This window comes from Aedes albopictus, chromosome 2, assembly GCF_035046485.1.
Source record: "Aedes albopictus strain Foshan chromosome 2, AalbF5, whole genome shotgun sequence".
Classification (NCBI taxonomy): domain Eukaryota; kingdom Metazoa; phylum Arthropoda; class Insecta; order Diptera; family Culicidae; genus Aedes; species Aedes albopictus.
In genome coordinates, this window is record NC_085137.1 from 375,435,196 (window position 1) to 375,455,999 (window position 20,804).

General features: G+C 40.3%; 1 protein-coding gene across 8 annotated transcripts in view; it reads right to left on the reverse strand.

Moving 5' to 3' along the window:
- Positions 1 to 641: 641 nt before the first annotated feature.
- LOC109422538 (microtubule-associated protein futsch) overlaps positions 642 to 20,804 on the reverse strand; it is a 64,272-nt gene continuing 44,109 nt past the window's right edge. For 7 of the 8 annotated variants that reach the window (XM_029878800.2, XM_029878799.2, XM_029878796.2 and 4 more), the window contains exons 2-5: positions 11,731 to 12,060; positions 2,540 to 6,200; positions 1,866 to 2,428; positions 642 to 1,737 (exon numbers count right to left, since the gene is read on the reverse strand). In XM_029878800.2, the coding sequence (XP_029734660.2) occupies positions 1,292 to 1,737; positions 1,866 to 2,428; positions 2,540 to 6,200; positions 11,731 to 12,004 (4,944 nt within the window). In that variant the 5' untranslated portion in view covers positions 12,005 to 12,060 and the 3' untranslated portion in view covers positions 642 to 1,291. Of the gene's footprint in view, positions 1,738 to 1,865; positions 2,429 to 2,539; positions 6,201 to 11,730; positions 12,061 to 12,523; positions 13,000 to 20,804 lie in introns of those variants that run through there. The other variant, XM_029878797.2, reaches the window with a different exon arrangement.

Consider the following 20,804-nt stretch of genomic DNA (forward strand, 5'->3'; position numbering starts at 1 on the left):
GAGACAAAACGCACCCTGTACCGCTCCCTGTTAAACCGGGTACCGGCCACTAGCATTCGACTTCTGGCGGCATTCTTTTCGTTCGTTTTAACGGCATTCGACAGTATCGACCGCACAAACCTATGGAAAATCATAGGCAAGAACGGCTTTCTTGGGGGGAAACTGAAAAAAATGTTTATAAAATATGAGAGAAATTATTTAAGTTTGGAGATGATCATTTCCGGTCTGTTCGATGCGGACTTCGAAATGAAAACGATTGGGTTCGAGGAATAACTCAGTTATGTGCATCTTTGGTTTTAAGTGTTGGATAAGGTCTTGTCTGATGTGCCATCTGTATACTGAACATAAAACTTTCTGAGAATATTTATGCGCTAATAAAATACTACTGAAGCCAAATACTTCGATTTAAAGGTAGATTTAAAAGTAATTTCATCATTCCAGATTGAATTTTAGCACGTTATTTTTGTTTTCTTTTAGACGTCATCTAGAATGCTTCCGAATAGAATTGCAAACTTAAAATTGGTACCTACATGCAGTAGCAAAGTAGTAGAAGGAAGTTTTAGACTTCCTTCTACTACTTTGCTTGTTGTCACAAAAGTGAAGGCGAAGGGTATGTTCGGAAACTAATTAAAACCCCAATGTTTAATTAGCATTTAAATGCAGAATTTATTTGCAAACTCCACATATTTTCTTGAAAGCATACCTTACATGTAAACATTACTAATTTTCATTTATTAGGTATATACTTATCATTCGTTAGCGTTACGAATAATATTAGGTATAATACGTGTCGACTGAATGAAGTTTACACACGGTATCCTCCGGTAAGATGAGACATTAAATGCTTAGTGCACAAAGCCTAATTCTAGCTATTGAAAGCGATTACAGTCTAAAACTTTCAACACCGGTGTATGGACAACAAAACTCAATGACACAACTACAAACACCAATTCCGAAACCGGAAGGAATCGATACGATAAAAGATAAACAAAAATAAATTAACACAAATTTGTCACGCTCTGGGAACAAAAATCTAATTTAAAAGGTTCGTGATTAGCTGTTAGTATTCAATTGTATTAATTTGTTTCAATATTTCCGTTTTTCGATTTTTCATGGGAATAAAATCTACACCGAGATTGATAAACGGTTGGCTAATTTATGTTTCTATTACAACTAAACGAATTTGTTTTTGAGGCTTATTTCTCTAAAATTTCGTTTAAATATTATAAAACTATCACTATGTTTCAAACTAAAAAAGGGAAACTTGTGCTTCGTAGACAGACTAAGTAGCTTAAGCTTTCGCCGGGGTGGACTCGTTCCATGTTCGCGGCGGACTGAACTGTCCCACCCGTTGGTGTTCGTCGACGGCCCGCACGGCAAAGTGATACCGCTGGCCCTCCTGGAACTGGGTCAACGTGACCGCCATCGGCAAAAGCATAGCCTTGACGTCACCCACGTGCCTCCACATATCCATCGAGGGCGGGGCGTTCGTCTCCTGGTAGGCGTAGATCTGGTAGCTGATGATGGTCGCATGGGCATCCGACAGGTCGTCCATGGTCCAGGAAATTACGATGCCCGTTTCGATGTTGTTGATACGGATGGATGGGCGAGGTGGAGTTTGCTTCCAGGATGGATTGAGGAGTTGGGTACCCGGCTGCGGTAGTGGGGCAGGATGGGTGAAGGTAACGGCCGGGGGCTGCCGGATGGGAGCTCGGACGATCATACCTCGGGGGGCTCCTGTAAAGGAAAAGAGAATACGATATATTATAATGTAAGTTGCGATATAAGAGTTGCTTCAAATGTCGTGGCGCTTCTTGCCATAGACGAAAACACGCAGAAAACATCAAGTACAACCAGAAACTTACCAATTTGGCCGTTGATCATTCGCGCTCGGTAAGTGGATTGCCGTGGGAATCCATTGGTTGCGTTAGCCGGTCGCTGCATCAGTACCGGACGTTGTGGTGCCCCATTCATCATGCCAGCGGGTCGCTGCTGTAGCGTTGGTCGCGTCATCATCCGCTGTTGATTGATAACAACCAGCGGAGGCATGCCCGCTTGCCGTTGACCATACTGCGCTTGCTGCTGCTGTTGCTGTTGGTGATGTTGCTGACCGTTCAAGATGGTGATGGGCGGTTTGGGAACCACTGGAGCGGCCACGACAGTAGGCGCCGGTTTTGGCACATCGTCTTCGTCGGTGAGATCTATTAGGGAATTGTCTACGGCGGCAGGGGCGGTTGTCGCGGCAGGCCTCATGACATTACTGGCCGAATTAGATGGGACCATCGAGGGCGTTGGTCGACCTAGGGCTTGCATGCCAGTGGGGGTGGGTTTCGCTTGAGGTGTAATGACTTTCTTCATCACCATCTGGGGCGGACGGTTGACGACGGGTAGTCCAACTGGCGACGAAGCGGGTTCGGGCGTCCGTGTTCTGTAATTTAAAAAAATATAGTTAGTAGGGAAGTTCAATATCATGTTGTTTGTGTAATGTTTTTGATAGAGCGAGTTTTTGAGAAATAACTAGAAGTAATGCTATACTCACAATGGCGATCCTTGCGGTGACTGCGCCAACGGACTCTGTCCTCCACTGTTGCTGGTTTGAACTTCCTGAATCTGTTGCCGCATCAGCTGTTCTTGCATCTGTCGAGTCTGTTGCTGCTGCTGGACCTGTTGTGTGATGGACAGCGGTGGCCTCATGGGAGTGAATTTCTGCAGCGGTTTCTTCCTCGTCAAAGGTGGTGTAGTGCCAGCATTCGGTGGAGTTTGAGTCATAGCCATGGTAGACTGTACCTGCGGGCTTTGCGAGAGGGGAGTTACTTGACCTTGCAGGTTGCCAGATTTGTTGAGTAGCGAATTCTGCGGTGAAGCAATCGATTTGTTGAGGATGGTAGGAGCTCCTGGCCGCGTAATGGCCGATTGTTGGGCTGGCGATTTCTGAGTCGTCGCTGTCGAAGGAACTGAATTTACACGCGGTCGCCTGATTTGCTGGGTATTCTGTTGAGCATTCTTGTTTGGAGAGCCTCCTGGCGGGGTCGCTACCGGAGATCGATTCACAGTGTTCTTTGGACTATTTACAACAGAGGACCCTGTACTGCCTGCAGGACGATTTCCGGCCATGAATCGGGGTTGTGAAACCTGCAGTCCTACAGCACGAGTGATCTTCACCGGAGTTATGAAATGCTGATTCTTCTTCTCTAAATCCTTGACCACACGCTCATGAACCATCTCCAGATCTCGGAACTGCTTGTTCAAATCGTGCACCTTCTGACGATATCCTTGCAGAAGCGTATCCTGAGCATCCAACTGGGTCCGCATCTCAGCTATCGCCGATTTGAAAGCTATTCCTTCGACTATCTTTTGCAGCACAAAGTCTTCCAAGTTTGAGCGATTCATTTTTTCCAAAGGCTTCTTGAACTTCTCCAAAAATTCCATCCGAATAGATTTTTTCTCCTTAGGTGGCACTGGCTCCGGATCTAGAGTAACCTTGAGAGGTTCTATAGTATCTAGTTTAGATTTCTTCTCTTCTTTTTTAGCATCTTCCACTTCCGCTTTAGGTTCTTCCTTCTGTTCTTCATCAGCCTTAGTTTCTTCTTTCTTTTCTTTCTCTTCAACCGAAAGTCTAATTTTCTTCGCTGGGTCCACTTCGACTTTCTCCTCGGTGTCATCTTCCGGGCATGGCCGCTTCTCTGCTTTTTTCTCCGTCTTGTCTTCCTTATTGGCTTCAGAAACGTCATCGTCATCGTCGTCGATCACCAGCACTTCATCATTCGTTTTCTCCTCTGCAGATTTCGGCTCCTTCTCCTCCACTTCCTTTTCAACTTCTTTAACAGGATCCTTAGCCTCTGCCACACTTACTTCTGTCTTTTCTTCTGGTGTTGACTCCTTGACAACTGCTTCGGTTGTTTTGGCAACATCTTTTTCTTCAGAAGTTGCTTCAGATTTTTCAGAAACTTGCACTTCCTCCTTTTCCAACGTCTTTCCTTCGGTGTCAAGCTTCTTTTCAGTTTCACTGGAATCTTCAGCCTTTGCAGTGAGTTCCTCAGTTGTTTTCTCCACCACAACGGGTTGCTCTTGAGAAACGTCCATCTTTTCGTCTTCCTTTTCTGAACAAACCACATCTTCCTTTTTCGATTCATCGCTGTCTGGTTTGCTGGTGTCCTTTTCTGCTACTTCAGTCTGCGATGAGACCTCATCCTCGGCTTTCTTTTCTTCCGCCTCAGTTGATTTCTTCTCTTCACTTTCAACTTTGCTGTCACTTTCTGCTGTCGTTTCCTTATCTTTCGCCGGTTTAGGCGAATCTTTTTCAGTGACTTTTTCTGCGACAGCTTTTTCGGTGGTTTCATCAACAGCCTCTTTTTCCTTTTTGTCATCCTTATCTGCATCTTCCTTCTTATCTACCTCTGATTCCTCGTGAACTTCCCGAACGTCGACCGAGCACTTTCGCTTCAGCGGCGGTTCGCCCTCGTCACCTTCCTGTTCTTCCCCTTGAATATCATCTCCTCCCGCTTCATCCTGATCTTCCACATTGCGGCTGCTCTCGTCTTCATCCGCTCCCATGTAATCAGACCCCTCGTAATCGTCATCCTCTTCGCCGTCCTCATCGTTTTGCTTGGTGCTGCCCGATTCGCTGCTGTTATCATCCAGATCTTCTTCCGGATGGTCATCGTCCGCATCCATCCGATCCGGTTCTTCCATCATTTCCAGAAGATCCTCTTCATCGGCAGCTTGCAACGCCTGCGGGCAAACATCCTTCTTCTGTTTAACGTCATCTTCATTGTTTTCCGCTTCCGTGCCTTCCTCCTCTTTTTCTTCTTCTTTCTTTTCACCATCTTCCAGTTTCTCTGTGGTAACCTCGCTGGTTTCTTTTTTCTCTTCATCTTTCGATGATTCTTCTTCCCGCTCTGTCTTTTTATTTTCCAAAGGCTCTGGAATTACTGTTTCACTTTTCTCGCTGGAATCCACCTCAGTCTCCTCGACCTTTTTCTCCACGGCAACCACCTTCTCTTCCTCCTTCTCGATTCCTTCTTTCTCTTCTGTCGGTGAATCGTCACGATTATCCTTCTCAACATCCTTCACTGCTGGAATCTCAACCTCCGCTTGTTCACTCGTCTCCGCTGAGGGTTCTTCAACCAGTGTTTTCTCCTCGAGAGGAGAATCGTCCGTTTCCTTCTCCACTTTGTCAGCGGATTCTTGCTGTTCCTCCTCGACAACCGCTGGAACACTGTCGAACTTGATCAAATCTGACAATTCCGGGGTTGGGGTTCTGGCAGGTTCCTGCACTTCCACACGACTGTCATCCGGGAATTTGATCAAGTCAGACACTTCAGGAATGGCATCAGTTTCCTCTGCATTCTCGATTGTTGATTCCGGCTTTGAAACTTCGCGGAACTTGATTAAATCACTTATGTCGGGGGATGGTGGATCTGTGTCATCCTGTAGATTAACTGGAGGCGGCGCCATGACCTCACTTTCACCAACTTCGGCTGTATCCACGGCAGGGGGTTCGACTGGTTCTTCTGATGCCGCTGATTCTCCCACATCTGAGCTAACCAAGATGGATGACTTGGGCTCAGTACTGACTTCAGTAGATTCATCAACCGTCATGTCCTCAATATCGACAGCGGCAGTGTTCAATATGCTAAGGCCGCTTTCATCGATCGTCACACTTCCGTCGGTTATTTCCACGGTGGAGGCTTCGATCATACATGCTGCAGCGCTGTCGTCGATTTGAATTGCCGTGCCCTGCATAGATCCACCGTCTTCCATGTCTACGTCTTCATCAAGCAGTAGACGTTCGTCTACTTCCAGCTCGTCTTCTAGATCTTGGTTGTCCTCCTCCTGCAGAAGAATACTTTCGCTCTCTTCGTCGATATCGGCCTCTCCTTTGGTGTCGCTGCCGTCGTCAGCCGTGAAGTCTTCTTCGTCCACTCCAATGGATGTTTCGTCTTCCATTGCGCTCGTGGCACCGTTCGTATCTTCTCCATCGGCTTCCTTTGCCGCGGTGTGGTTCGACGATTGACCAGACGAGGACGGTGGAATGTCGGAGCTTTCCTCGTTCTGTTCTAACCGGTCAGGATCGGCTTCTGTCTCGGATTCCGTACGTTTCGAGTCTTTGTTCAGCTGGATGATGTCCTCGATCAAAGTGTCGGACAAATTCTGCACCAACTCATCTGCCGGTTTCTCCGAAGACTCGGGTTGTATAACTGCAAAATGAAGAACGGGTTACAACAAACTCTTTAAAATGAATTTAGACAAAGGATTCTTTCAGTATTTGCACCGGCAAAAAAACCTTCAGGAATTCTTTTTCTGACATTTCTCTTCAGCTTTTCTTCAAAATCTCATCCGAGATTTTTCGTACGCTTTTGAGCAAAATCTCTATTGAGTGTGAGATTTGAATTTCTCCCAAAAAATCCATAATTTCTTCATATGAAACTCTGCATATTGTCCGATTATTATCCACGAAAGTTGTTCTAAAAATATCTGCTTATCTTTGCAGCAATGTTTAGGGATTGCATCATGAATACCGAGTTATCCAAAACTTACTCTTAGAGTTACATCACATATTCCCCCTGCGAGAATTCTAGAAAATTACAAACTCAGACAAAAAAATCTTCATGTGTTCTATCAGACATTTTCAGTAATTTCTGCTGGGAATGACTCTAGAAACTCATTTAAGGGATTCTGGTAGAAATTCCTTCTTTAGATTTCTCCAAGAAGTCCTTCTGAGCGTTTTTCCAGGAATTTATAAGGATTACTCCATCATAGGAGGCTACGATAACGAAATCCACAGGCAACTACTGGAGGAATCCAGAAAGAATTTCTGGATGTTTCATATAAATAACTTTCGGAAGATTCCCACAAGGAACTTCTCAGAAGAAACCTCTGGATGACTCCTAAAAACCATTTCTTGAAGGATTCTCACCGACAAAATCCTGGAAGATTCCTAGAAGAAATCCATAAGGATTTCTGGAAGAAACTCCGAGAGGTTTCCCAGAAGAAATTTTCGGAGATACCCAGTAGAAAATCCTGAAGAATTTATAAAGACTGTTCAGGAGGGAATCCAATAGAAGCCTTTGGCGAAATCCAAGAACTTTTTATGGATGAAATACATAACATAGAAATCCCAAAAATACCCATGCTGGAATCCAAGATAGAACTCTTGGAGGATTTCAATAAACAACTTCTGGAAAAATGAATCCTGGACGAATCCCAGAAAAACTTTTGGAGAAACGCCAGGAATAATTTCTAGAGAACCCCAAGAAGGAACTATCTGAAGGACTTTAAAAAAAATCCAAACAATTCAGTAGCAACTTCTGTAGAAAAACCCTGGAGAAATTTCAAGAGAAACACTTGGATAAAACCCAGAATGAATCCCTTAAGTAATTCCAATTCCTGGAGCTCCTAAAAAAAAACCCATCGAAACTCCAAGAGGAATCCAAAAAGGGACAACTGGTCGCTACCCAGGAAAATCTTCTCAAGGAATTACGAGAGATAACTAAGCAAAATCATACGAAGTTATCTAAAGGAAACCCCAGAAATATTCTTAGAGGAATCAATAAAAGGAACCACTAGGAAAGTCTAAACGTAGTTCTGGGTCAATTTCACGAGTTACATAGAAAAACTTAATGAGATTTCTTAAAGGTTCTTCTTCTTGGCGAAACGTTCCAATTGGGACAAAGCATGCTACTCATCTGTTCTATGAGCACTTCCACAATTATTAGCTGAGCTTCCTCTGCCAATATACACCGTGTAGCAGGAATAAACTACTCTAAAAATCAAGAAAAAAATTTCAGGAAATCAATAAATAATTCCACAGACTATTATATGAGTGTTAAATTCCATACACAGTTTTTAATATAAACTTTGATGTTTGTACTCTGTGATGATGGTGTAGTAATGTTGAGATTTCGAAATTCTACCCATAATTTTTCCGGAATTCCTCCTCCAAATTTTTTTTTTTCCAGTTTCTTGCCCTTGACATCGTTAGAGGTTTTTTTCTGGCTTTCTCCAGTTATCCCAAGTAAATCCAGAGGTGCCGTAAATAGTTCCTTCCGAGATTTTTCACGATTTTAGGTTTTTGAGGTTTTTCACGGAGTCTCTGCTAGAGTATGTACTCCCGGCCGTTCATGAGTAGAGTAAAGTGGGGCAAAAGTTCGAGTGGGGCAAGAGTTTCTTTTGAAGTTTTTGAGCTTAATTCAAATGATATCTTTCGGGTTTTAATGCTGTTCGAAGCCTTTTTGAAAAAGAGTCTTTCACTCCAAAAATTATGAAAATTGATCAATATTTGAAAAGTTATGACAAAATGTTGGTTTTTGATCAAAAAATTGTAATATGCGATGGTCCTTCCAACGCATGGAATGGAATTGTAATGAAATCGAATTCGATATTTTATTTTGGGGCGTAACTAGGTATATTTTGAAGATGCTGTAGCATGTATAACTTTTTTCAAAAAAGTTTTGGAAATCATGTTTTACACATAGTAGGGCAAAAGTTCGAATTGTGGGGCAAGAGTTCGAGTCATGTGACAACTTCAGGTAAAACCCTAAAATTCTGCAAAATGTACATATTATCTCTAAAAATGAAGTTTTTTTTTTTTTTTGCTAGGTTTCTAGCTGCACTCTGAATAGAGTTGAAACCTCTACACTAGACCCGAAGATAGAAAAGAGCACGTAATCTTTCAGAAGCAGTTTGCCAGCCGTACGCTGAAAATGATATCCATTAAGACACTGTTGCAACTGACTCAGAAAGATACGGTAGAAGATTGGAAAGTTTTCAATTGGTCAGGCAGTCAGGATTTGCCTATGTAGTGTTATGGTCACACGGTTTGTGTTTGTCTACTTGTTTGATTTTGTGGTATGGTTAAATAGGTTTTTCTCCTCGTTAAGTCAGTTGTCGTATGTTGTTTTTTTTCATCGAATCAATCGAACCCTGTATGTTAAAATATAATATAGTCGATCCTGTGTCAAATTGTTTTCTTGATTTCGCTAATCGTTTTCTACTTGTGTTCATCTCGTGTGTCCTTAAATTGTCATCGGTCCAAAATCCACAGAAACATGTAACTGAACTTCTGAACATCTAAGAGATAATCAAAAATACGCCAAGTTGGTCAGTTGATTGCAATAAAATTTTAAAATAATAAAGAATAAAATATTCAAATTCGTTCAATTGTCCTATCGGTCCTACCTAGATGAACCATGTAATTTTCTCAAGCGTAGCCTAGAAATGTTAACCTAGTCATACACAAGTAACGTTGTTCAGTTAATATAAAGCAGTCAGTTTTTGTCCAAAATGTCACGTCGAACGCATTGACGTCAACAATGCGTTTAAGTGTTCGCACGTTAGCTTTGAATCTATCAGCACAATTAAGTGCTGCAAATCTCCTTCCCACTATTGATTCTTCGGTCGATTTTTATTGCTTTATTTAAAGAAAATATGTACAACTAACATTGTAAAAATTCGAAAAAGCGACTATGACATTAATAAATTACTATGTAATAAAAATCAACCGAGAAACGTGGGAAATAGAGCCCAAACAACATTTTGAAGTCAGATGGCTGTAAAAGGTTCCAAAACCTGTCACAAATCCTATTTTACTTTTATTAGGATTTGTAACGATCATCAAAACCTTCTCAAATCCAACCGACTTGGAACTATTGCTTGGGAATAGACTCTACTGAGCCCCGGCGGTTCCTCCTGTTTATCGAGCATGTCTGATGCATATGATCAGCCATACTCCATCTGCAGCAGCCGGTTCGTGATGAACCGTTGGAGGCGCATTAAAGTGTTAAAAAGGTGATATGTTTCACTAAAGAACACTACATTACAATAATCAAAATGAAACTCCTTCACTTTAATACCGTCAACCCCTGCGAAATTGGCCAGGGAGTGAGAAAATTCGATCGAAGTTGAAAACAAATGTATCTGAATTTGGCGGAAAACTACTAATTTTTGGTGAAGTAAATTTAACCCTGATTTGGGTAAAATCCAGATCGAACTTTAAAGTGTATTCCAACTCCAACATCAAATATTTATTGGTTTTAGGTATTCCAATTACCAAAGTGTCGAAATAGTGTGCTACGGATAGCGGAATACCACAAACACTAGATTCGAACTTTTGCCCCAGTGGTGGGGCAAGAGTTCGTATTAGACACAAACATACAAAAAGTGTTGTAACTCAAAATTGAAAAGACATTTGGCGTAACTTTGTTCAGCAAAATGTTAGCTCATGGATGGTAGAATCACCACACGGTATTCATTTATTTTTACCTGCTTCGATTTCTTGAAAATAATTGAATTTTCAACTAGGGTCGAACTTTTGCCCCACCTTACTCTATCTAGCTGAATTCTTCCCCGAGATCTTTAATTTTTTTTCCAAAGTCCATGAATTTCTTTTAATGGTTCAGAGATTGTTTTGCAACATATTGTCTCGGGATTTTTGCAGAAGCTTTTCCAGGGATTTCTTCCAGAGACAGTTTTTAGATATTTCTCGTGGATTTCCTTGCGGGGTTTCACACGAAGTTTCTCCCGGAATTTCTTTTAGAGATTTTGGCAGTTCCTCCTTAAATTTCCTCACTATTTCCTCCTGGGATTAGTCCCAGAACTTTGCTTTTTGACACGTTCCAGTTTCTCTCAGGATTTCTTGTTTGTGTATTTGTGGAGAATTCCGCAAAATTTGACCGAGATTCCTTCAGATATTTCTCCGGGAATTCGTTACAAGGAAACTCTAAATTATCTCAGGAGACATTCCAAGAAAAACTCTGCAAAAATCCTACTAGAACTCCGGTAGAAATCTTTAAAGAAATCCCTAAAGGAGCATCCAGAATCTCGCGATAATTTCTGGTAAAGATTCCGGGAAGAGCTCTGAGAGTAATCCCGAGAAAATCTGTAAGAATATAATCTCAGATTGATCACTGCATGAAATTAGATAATCAACTACAAGGAAAAGCCTTGAAAAAAATCCGAGTGGAAATCACGGGACGAACTCCATAAAAAATACCAGCAATAGCTCCTGCAGAAGTCACAGAAAACTCTCCAAGAAATCTTAGGAGAAAGTCCAGGATAAATTCTAGAAAACTCTGAGAGACATCCGAGAATCAACACCGGAAGGAATCTTCTGAGGAAAGACCCGGGAGAAACTTCCAGAGAAATCTCAAAAGAAATCCCGCGCGAACCTTTGGCAAATATACCAGCTGAAACTTCTGTAGAAATCCAAGAGAAAACTATAGAACAAATTTCTTGAAGAGATCACCGAAGGTACTTTGGAAGAAATCTCGGAGGAAATTCCTACAGAAAATTAGTGGAAAACTAGATCTACAATAGATCTACAAGTAATAAAATTACTACGACTCAATGTTTAATTTTTTTTATCGGTGAAAAATTTCCCTGAGCATTCACAATATTCTCTGAGTATTCCCGGTTTTCCAGGTAGTAGACACCCTGAAATCGCAAGGAAACTCCGGTGGAATTTCCGGAGGAACTCTTAATGAGATTTCAAGAGAAATTTCTATGAGAATCCCAGAAGATACTTTTTGAAAAACGGCACCCAAAGGCAGGCAAAGAGAAACCTTAAATCAATAACTCAGCTTTATGACAGAACACTAAGTTTAAGCCTGGCAAGTCAAGTTTAAGTTTGAGCTTAGATCCAGAAAAAGGAAATCAGGAAATCAGGAAGAAGTAACTATTTACTGAAAAATGCCACATGAACCAATCATCGCTAAAATGCCTATTCCTTACCTTCATCATCACCATCATCCAGTTCAGTGTACATCAGTCGCTCCATGGTGTCCTCATCCTCGAGGCCTTTGGCTTCGTTACTGCTGTCATCTTCTGCTGACGCCGCCGAAACGACGCTTTTGGCCTTGGCCACCACCAATTCATCTGTGTGAACTGTTCCATTGGGCTGGGCCGATTCAGTGCCATCGATTTCCGCACTTTTCACACTATCCACATTGTTTGGGCTCATTTTCGACAATCCGTTATCCGTAATAGGTTGGTCGACTTCCATCATCTTGTTGCACTTAGATTACACCGAGTTTGTTCCGTGACAAGACGTTCAATTCATTTCTGTAAAGAATGTAGAGAAATATTTTCTGATTAGGAATCAAAGAATTATAGAGAGAAGACCTTTGCTCTTGTTTAGTTTGAGTTATGGAAAACTTACGTTGTCATAAATTTGATAAGTCCATAAAAAATTGTAGTAATAGTAAGTTTTTGTTTTGTTGTAAACGATCTTTTGGTTGATACTTTACATTATATTAAGAACAAGGACAAATGCAGTTTCCTGCTTCCTCGCTCCTAATTAAGTTAGTTCTAAAAACATTTTGATATTTCATAAGTATTCAGCAGAACCTAAATATGTACCTCTAGACGGTCTTACCTAGAATCGAATGACCTTGGCCCGAATTTTTGAGGTTATGTAGATGTGGACTACTTTCAAGTTGACAATTTTATACAAATAATCAAAAATATGTTCAGAATTCCCCAAAAGAATTACAGATAGATTAATAAAATGAAAATTTCTTACAACCTTCAAGAACTTTTTCCCACAAAAGTTCCGAAAAACTAGATCCACCTCTTTGCTGAAGGTCACTGAACTTTGCCAAACTCTTTTTCGATAAACGGAGAACACTAAGCGCCGCGAATTCTCACCGGATAACACTTATATTAGACAATTTGCTTCCAAATTTCAATAAATAAGGTAAATAGAGACACAAACTAAGAACTTAACTAAACGTGATGTAAAAAAATCTTCTTAACTTTGCCCACTGTTTGCAATGTTTTCAACAAAAACTTCACGCGAGTTTGCCCCTTCGTTCACCACGGTCTCGGTTCTTGCGGCGATGGGAGACGCGGGCAAACACACAACCACAGTCACACGATACTGTCAGACAGCCTCCGTTGGTGTGAGTGAAAGCTACCCGCAATGTTTATGTTTTCAATCTGCATCGAGCTTGTCGCACGAACACGCGCGGCTGTTGTGTGACATCTACGATGCATGTCGCAAGACAAAAAACTGCATCTGATGTGGCGCGACTCGGCGGCGATGTCGCGATGTAGTGATCAATATCTTCACGCTAAAACTGCTCAGCACTAAAGTGTGTAAGACCTACTCATAAGTGCATAATTTCCAGACCACACAAAAATGTGTAGCAGTTACACATTCTCGAAAAACAGCTCGTACACTCTTCTAGATGCGAAATGTTGATTTTTTTTTGTTTTCCAAGGTCACTAGTAATCCTACCTAGATTGGCGTACAAAAATTTTAGCGATTTTAACAATTTTGCGGACACTGGAGCTGATTTTGTAAATGTGCAAGGGTTACACATTTTTGGTGTAGTCTGGAAATTATGCACTTTAGTGCTGAGCGGCGTTAGCGTGTTGAGACAGAAAATTAATGGGAATGTGGGTGTTTTGTCGAACAGTTTGACCACTGTTTGAAATGTACGAACTTCATATGCTTTAAACTGTTAGTATTTACACAGGGTCAAATATTTTTCCAAAAATAAACCAATGCTCAAACATCATGTTTGACTCTATCGAATATTCATTAGGGAACGTCAATAAATTACGTCACGCTTTGAGGGGGGGGGGGGGGTTCAGCAAAGTGTGACGACCCATACAAAACATTTTAGAGGTCTCATACAAAAAGTGAGACATAGGGGGGAGGGGGTTGAACATGATCAATTTTTGCGTGAGGTAATTTATGGATGCAACCTTAGTGTCAAACTGATGTTGTTTCTTGAGTTCTTCCCTAGTCAAATGTGTACTTCAGGCCTTAAGGGTAGTACGCAGATCGCAAGAAATTGCTTGGCCTATCTCGATGCGTGGACAATTCAGGCAAGGAATCCCTCAAGAAATAAAAAGCGTCGCTTTATTCCGGATCCTAGTACGGAGCTGAAACAAAACGTCAAATCAAATGGAGCTTGCTGTGTTAAATTTCTTAACCATTCCGGTCACGGGAAAATAATACACTGAACAAAAATTACTTGAGCGATTCCGTTTGAAGTGCATCGCATTAGACTCTTCCCGAGCAGGAGAAAATATATACCTACTGGACAAAAAAAAAACACTTATGAATAAAATGCAAAAAATGACGTTTTCCCATACTAAATTCTATACAAATTTCAATCGCAATGCGGGGATGCAACCAATCGCTCCCAAATTTTTCACAGTAAGGGGCGCTAAAACGAATCGTAAAAGCTTTGTTCCAAATAATCGACTTTGTTGACCCAGTCTAATGCATATGCATTAGCCTAAAATACAAAAACTCTAGCTCCTGTACAGGCCCGGATTTAAGGGGGGGGCAAAGGGGGCAAGTGCCTCGGGCCCCCCAATTAGGAGGGCCCCCCAAGAATCCATAAGCACTATATATTTTGTTTAACGAATTCATAAAAATCCACATCAAAGACGATTGTATTTATTGTATGTCCTAGAGTTGTTATAATTGTGTTCTTTAAGGGTATCCAGATTATTTCATAATCTGAAATCGGAATACAAAATTTCATAATTTAGAAGCCTTGGAATTATTTGCAGATTGAATTCAAAGTTTTTTGTGGGATGTCTTTATTTTTCGATATGAGCTGCAATTCTGTTTGTCTGTTTTGTCAATTTATGTTTTGAAACAATAATTTTTATCTTTCGATTAAGCTGAAAAAAAAACATTTTAATTACTTAACAATTCAAATGTTTAGAGTTTCAGTGTGTTTCCCAGAATTATTATTTTGAGGGATTGGTTTAAATGCTTGATTGCAGCAAATTCAGCCCTAGAGAGATATGACAGTATTCAACAATTTAGAAATACGAAGTTTTAGTTTTATTTTGCTATACGCGAGTTTTTGTGAAACTTTTTATTGAGTTTAGAAGAAAAACTTATTTATGTGCAAATTACTGCACAAAAGCGTCTCTAAACAGAGTGCGTTGAAAGATTAAGTTTTTCGGCGTAATGTAAACAAAACTTGTTGATTACGATCATATTCTGAAAACAACTGTTTAATATACATCTGCACAAGCTCATTGAGGACAGATATTATCATGGGAAATAGAAGATAATGATTCCTGATAAATTTTGGTTAGTTTTGAAAATCTAGTTTCCTGAAACATCTCAGAACAGTGGTTTCACACATTTGTTTCACTGTCATTTTTTATTAATTTATTGCCAAAGTTGTTCCCTGGGGTACTAACTTTGTTCAACCTGAATCTTCAAATACACGAAGAATATTGCAATTGTAATGAAAAATTCTCCACTTTCCTATGTGTTAAAATGAACGCTTAGTCCTAAAATGTACAAAAATTGAATGAATTCGAATAAATGTTTAAAATATATGTAATGCCTATCTCAATAAGATGACATTTATGCTGCAAATTTGAATGCAGTATCTTGATGTTTTTGGAAAAATATTTAAATAAGTGTTTGTAACTTTTTTCTTTATTTGAATAATATGTCGACATATTTGAGAACTGCATTGTTAGAAGTACACTTTTTATAGGACAACAACAAAACTATATCGTTGAAAACAATGCAAAATACATAATACAATAATAGTTTGAATGAACAAAATAGTTGTGTTGCTAAGTTTTTTCCTGAATCTCAAAAATAAAACATTAAACATATAAAAATACGAATAATACACAACATTGAAAAAAAAAACGTTTTAAATCTTCAAAATCTTGCTCTTGGGGGCCCACTTTATAGGGTTTGCCCCGGGCCCCCCGAAGCCTAAATCCGGCACTGCTCCTGTATACTTTTTAAGTTTTGTTTTGGTCCCATTTCAACTGTGTAAAATTCCAGATCGATCGAGAAAACTATATTTTAGTGCCCGCCATTCTTAGTTTTTCATACGATTTACTAAGGCAAAATTACTTTTTCAAAGAAAAACCGCTTAGGGTCACCCCTTGATCCCTAAAAATAAGCCGATGAATGGTTGGAACTTTACGAGGAATCAGACCTCCGAAGACCGCAAAACGATGCGACATTTGTGGAAATAGTTATTTATTGAGCCTTACCCGATCGATAAAATTACGAGATTTTATTATTTATTGTTATTCCTTACGTGTTAAATAGCATTTCCATGCTATTCGGATTTCAGTCGATAACTTTTTCCACATGCCTTATATCGCTTTGTGATCTTCGGAGGGTTGGTTTCTCGTAATGTTTCCAACAGAAATCATTCATCGATTTATGTTTAGTGTTTGAGGGGCAACCTGTGGCGATTGAACAAGTTATTTTCCCCATAGTAAATCGTATGAAAATTTCAAACGGCTGGCGCTAAAATATAGTTTCTTTGATCGAGCTGAAATTTTGTACAGTTGATATGGGTTAAAAATGGAACTCAAAAAGTGTACAGGAGTAAAATGTCTTTTTGTGTCCCACACTAGTATGCATATCATCTTCTTCTTTATAGCTCTACGTCCCCACTGGGACCTGGCCTGCCTTTCGTCAACTTAGTGTTCCTTGAGCACTTCCATAGTTATTAATTGAAGAACTTTGTTTACCTGCCATTGCATGAATTTGTACATTGTGAGGCAAGTACAAAAATACCCTATGCTCAGGGAGTCGAGAAAATTTTCCCGACTAGAACGGAAATCGAACCCGCCGTCTCCGGATCGGCGATCCATAGCCTTAACCACTAGGATAACTGGAGACCCCTATAGAGCTTGCTGACGTTTATTCACCTCTCTCTTTCAAGCTTGCAGGCGGGATAGGATTTGTTTTCATCGGGAAACCTTTCCTGATGACAACAAATCCTATTCCACCTGCATGTTTGAAAGAGAAAGGTGAATAAATGTCAGCAAGCTCTATGCATATACATATGCAATACCTAAAGTATTAATTTGTATGTTACTAACGAATGCCTGCAGGTATTCACTATGGTGAATAAAACAACAGGTATTGCAATACCTCAATGTATTAATCGACGCAATTTCCACACACAGCTACCCGGGTAGAGGTGAAATACTGACGATCAAAACGTGATATTAGTTTGATTGATATAAGAGATAAAAGATCTGAAAATAATATCTTAAAAATGTTCTTGGGACATCTGAAAAATATCAAAAATTGATATTTCAAGATCAAACGAATAGCTCGCTGCTATTGGTTAGATCTTACAAAATCTAAGTATGATATTATGATGATGTTCCAGAAGTAAATTTTTGATTTCATTTTCAGATCTTTTATCTCTTATGTCAATCAAACCCATATCACGTTTTGATCTCCATATCAAAATATGCTATTATTGAGCTCTTTTTCTCTACTCGGGAGTCGCGTTCGGTAATTTCTACCGAAATTTCAACTGCTGAGCGTTCGATAATGGTTTTCTACCAAAAATCTGTAAAAAGTATCCAAATTTCTACAGGGGATAGACAAAATGATCGGGACAGGCAAAATTTTCACTTTTCAAAAAATGGTCAAATAGCTGTAACTTTTTGAAAAGCGCATCAATAAATCTGAAATTTTTACTGTAAGTTGATCAACTTGTTGTGCATCAATGGTCAACATTTGGGAAAGATCTGACTATTCTACATGAAGTTAGAAAGATTCTAAAAAAAGTCATAATTATCCGATAGCCAACTTTGAACTGTTATATCTCCGGATCGCTTTATACTGTAATTATATACAAATGAATTAATCTTTAATAAATTTGCAGCTATACATACAAACCTTAAACGCATTTTTAAAAAGTTCCCGGATACCGAAAACTATGAAATTGTCCGACTATTTTTGGACGGAGATTCCGATTATGAAATAATCTGGATATCCCTAAAGAACCTAATTGAAGTTAATTATAAAGTTCTCCGATAGCTAAGCACTGTACTGATCCCGTCCTTACAGCGGCTGGGAATGAGGAAGAATGGTTATAAAGATGATGCTGGGCGTCAACTAAGAATGATTAGTTGGATACCTACTTAAGAGATTTTCAAAAACTTCTCCACTCCTCATAGGAATTACGAGATGTTAGTTATTATTAAGTGTCCACAGAATACGCACAGACAAGCAGACGTAAAACTGACGAAATCTCCATCGACTACGCTTTTAACGATCATTTTAAATGTCCATAGTTGTAGCCGGTTCAACACACGCCGACTGGAAGACGATACGATGAAAAGGTCCTTCGTCGAGTAGCTAGAGAACCATGCTGCGGATATTCCCGAAGGTGGAAGCGTAAAAGATCAATTGATCGCCAATAAGAACGCCTTCATTTCCACCGGCAAAAAAAAATGGGTAAGCTACGCACCCTGAGAAAGCAGTGGATCACAGATGGCACTTTGAGAAAGATAGAGAAGCGAAAAAACGCCAGAAGAAAGTGCTCCCGATCATGAGACGGGACTAAAGAGCATGGACACTCCACCGACGAAGGCGAGAAAGCCGCAAACACCGGCGACATCCTTTACGATATCTTACGAACCGACGTGACAGTGGAGTTTCAAAACTGTCCCCCCTCAATTTAACGGTCGACCAGCAAAGCGAGCGAACCCTTCTGTCAAATCAACGCAGACGCGAACCTCTTCCTATATAAACGCACGGGGGTTTGGAATCAAGCTAGCAAACCAACGCGAATCGTTATAGAGGTGGCGGTAGTGTTCGGCTATTTTTCATCATGGAGTCGCGGACAACAAATTTGAATTTGTTTGTTCTAGCTGTCACGTCGGTTCGTCGGTGATCTTACGTCGTCTTAGTGAGACTAATATGAGTGCTACGATGCCCATGAAACTGAACAGTTAATAATCGACCCGGCAGACCAGTTGAAACGCTGGTTCGAGTACTTTGGAAACCTTTTTCAAGTATCGACCACACCATCAATACATACCTCAGCATGATAGGCCAAGGGTTCGACGTATTACCCGTGTTAATACCAAAGCTCCATCAGTGCAGGAGATAGAAACAGCCATCTGTATCATGAAATCGAACAGGGCCCTGGGGGTCGATTGAGGGGTTGATCGCATATCAGCCGAGATGTTCAAAGCTGACCCCGTAGTATCTGCACATCTGCTGCATCAATTATTCTACATATGGGAAATTGCGACATTTCCGGTCGACTGGATGCGAGGCGTATTAGTAAAGGTGACCAAAAAGAGTGGCCTGTCTATATGCGATAATTGGCGGGGTATCATGTTGCTGTGCATCGTGCAAAGTCCTATGCAAAGTGATCCTTAATCGGATAAAGCAGAAGATTGACGCAACTCTTCGACGGCAGCAAACAGGATTCCGTGCCGGACGATACTGTGTGGACCATATTGTCACGGTCCGTATAATCCTGGAGCAAATCAATGAATTCCAAGTGTCTCTTTAGAAAGAGTGTCCCACAAAAAATCATCGGCCTCATTGAAGCACAGTACGAGGCATTTTCATGCAGAATACTCTCATCCGGTTCGTTGCTGGAATGAGGCAAGTATGTACACTATCACCGCTACTGTTCCTCATCGGAATAGACGAAATCCTGGTAAGGTGGACCCTGGTAAGGTGCGATTGATCCTGAACCAAATCGTGGGTTGCTGTGGCAGCCCATTACCATGGAGCACCTAAATGACTTCGAATTGACTGATGACGTTATTCTCTTAGCTCAACGGCGCTCTGATATGCAGAGCAAGCTCGATGATCTTGCCGATCGCTTCTCAACGGCAGATATTGCCATCAACGTCAACCAGACCAAATCGTTGGATGTAAACTCGGTCAACAGCTAGTGGCGGGCCGACTATAAATAAGATAGTTGTGGCATTCACAACCAGGGTCGCACGCATAATTTTTCCTTGCGTTTGACGCTTCACACTAGCGCCTTCTGTTGATGTTGTTGCACAACGCAGGATTTTGTGAAACATTTCCATTTTTTTATGGTAGTGTGAACTGGACGATAAATATTCATGAAAAATGTTCTATATGTTACGTTGTCTGTGGACCACGCTACGTTTAGGCACCATGTTTCAGATATACAGGAACAAACTCAACAAATCCACCATCAGACAAATCATACCCGCCAGTAGCATCCCAAAACATATTTCACGACACGAAAATTGAAACGAATTATAGCACCTCGTAGCGGCACAATAGAAATACACTAGAATTCCAATGTAGTCACTTTTCCTATTTAATTATTTTAACTTAACAACTTTAATATTGATTATATATAAACACTTATCTTGTGCCATATGTCAGCCAAATCACTTCTTTATCTTCAGCTGTAAGAGGGCAGGCAATACATCCAAATAGTTTGGGAAACACTGTGCTACACTTTCCACGCGACCGTCCAACACTAGCATGCGTGTGTGAAGTGTTGCAGCTACGGTGTTCTATATTTCAACGAGATAGCTGTTATAATAGTGTACGTAAACAAATACGTGTAGGAATCATTCATGATATTTGCAAAGTTATATAAACATTTATCTAGTTATTTAATGATATATAATGGGTAAGAACTATATCTATATATAACAAGTGAAAAACCATTATCGTTTAATTCAATTATACAAGTAAACAATTCAAACGTTTTTTTTAAACCTTTAAGTCACCTAAGTTTGTATCATCCATGAATATTGTAAATATTATTACTTCATGTAAAATGTAAAAAAAAAAACAATAGACCCAATCAATATGTGATGTAATTCTGTAACTAGACTAAGTGTTACCCTCAACGTACAATAATTACACGAAATAAGTCATACGCATTGTATAATTTTCAACCTAAATGAAAAATCTTGAAAGAGTAAGCAGCAACGAAACCTCCAATTATACCCTGATGGTAAATGGAGATCGTCAACGTGCAGTTCGCTTGCTATAGTCGCCGCATGTGCGCTAGCAAAGCAAAGAGACGATA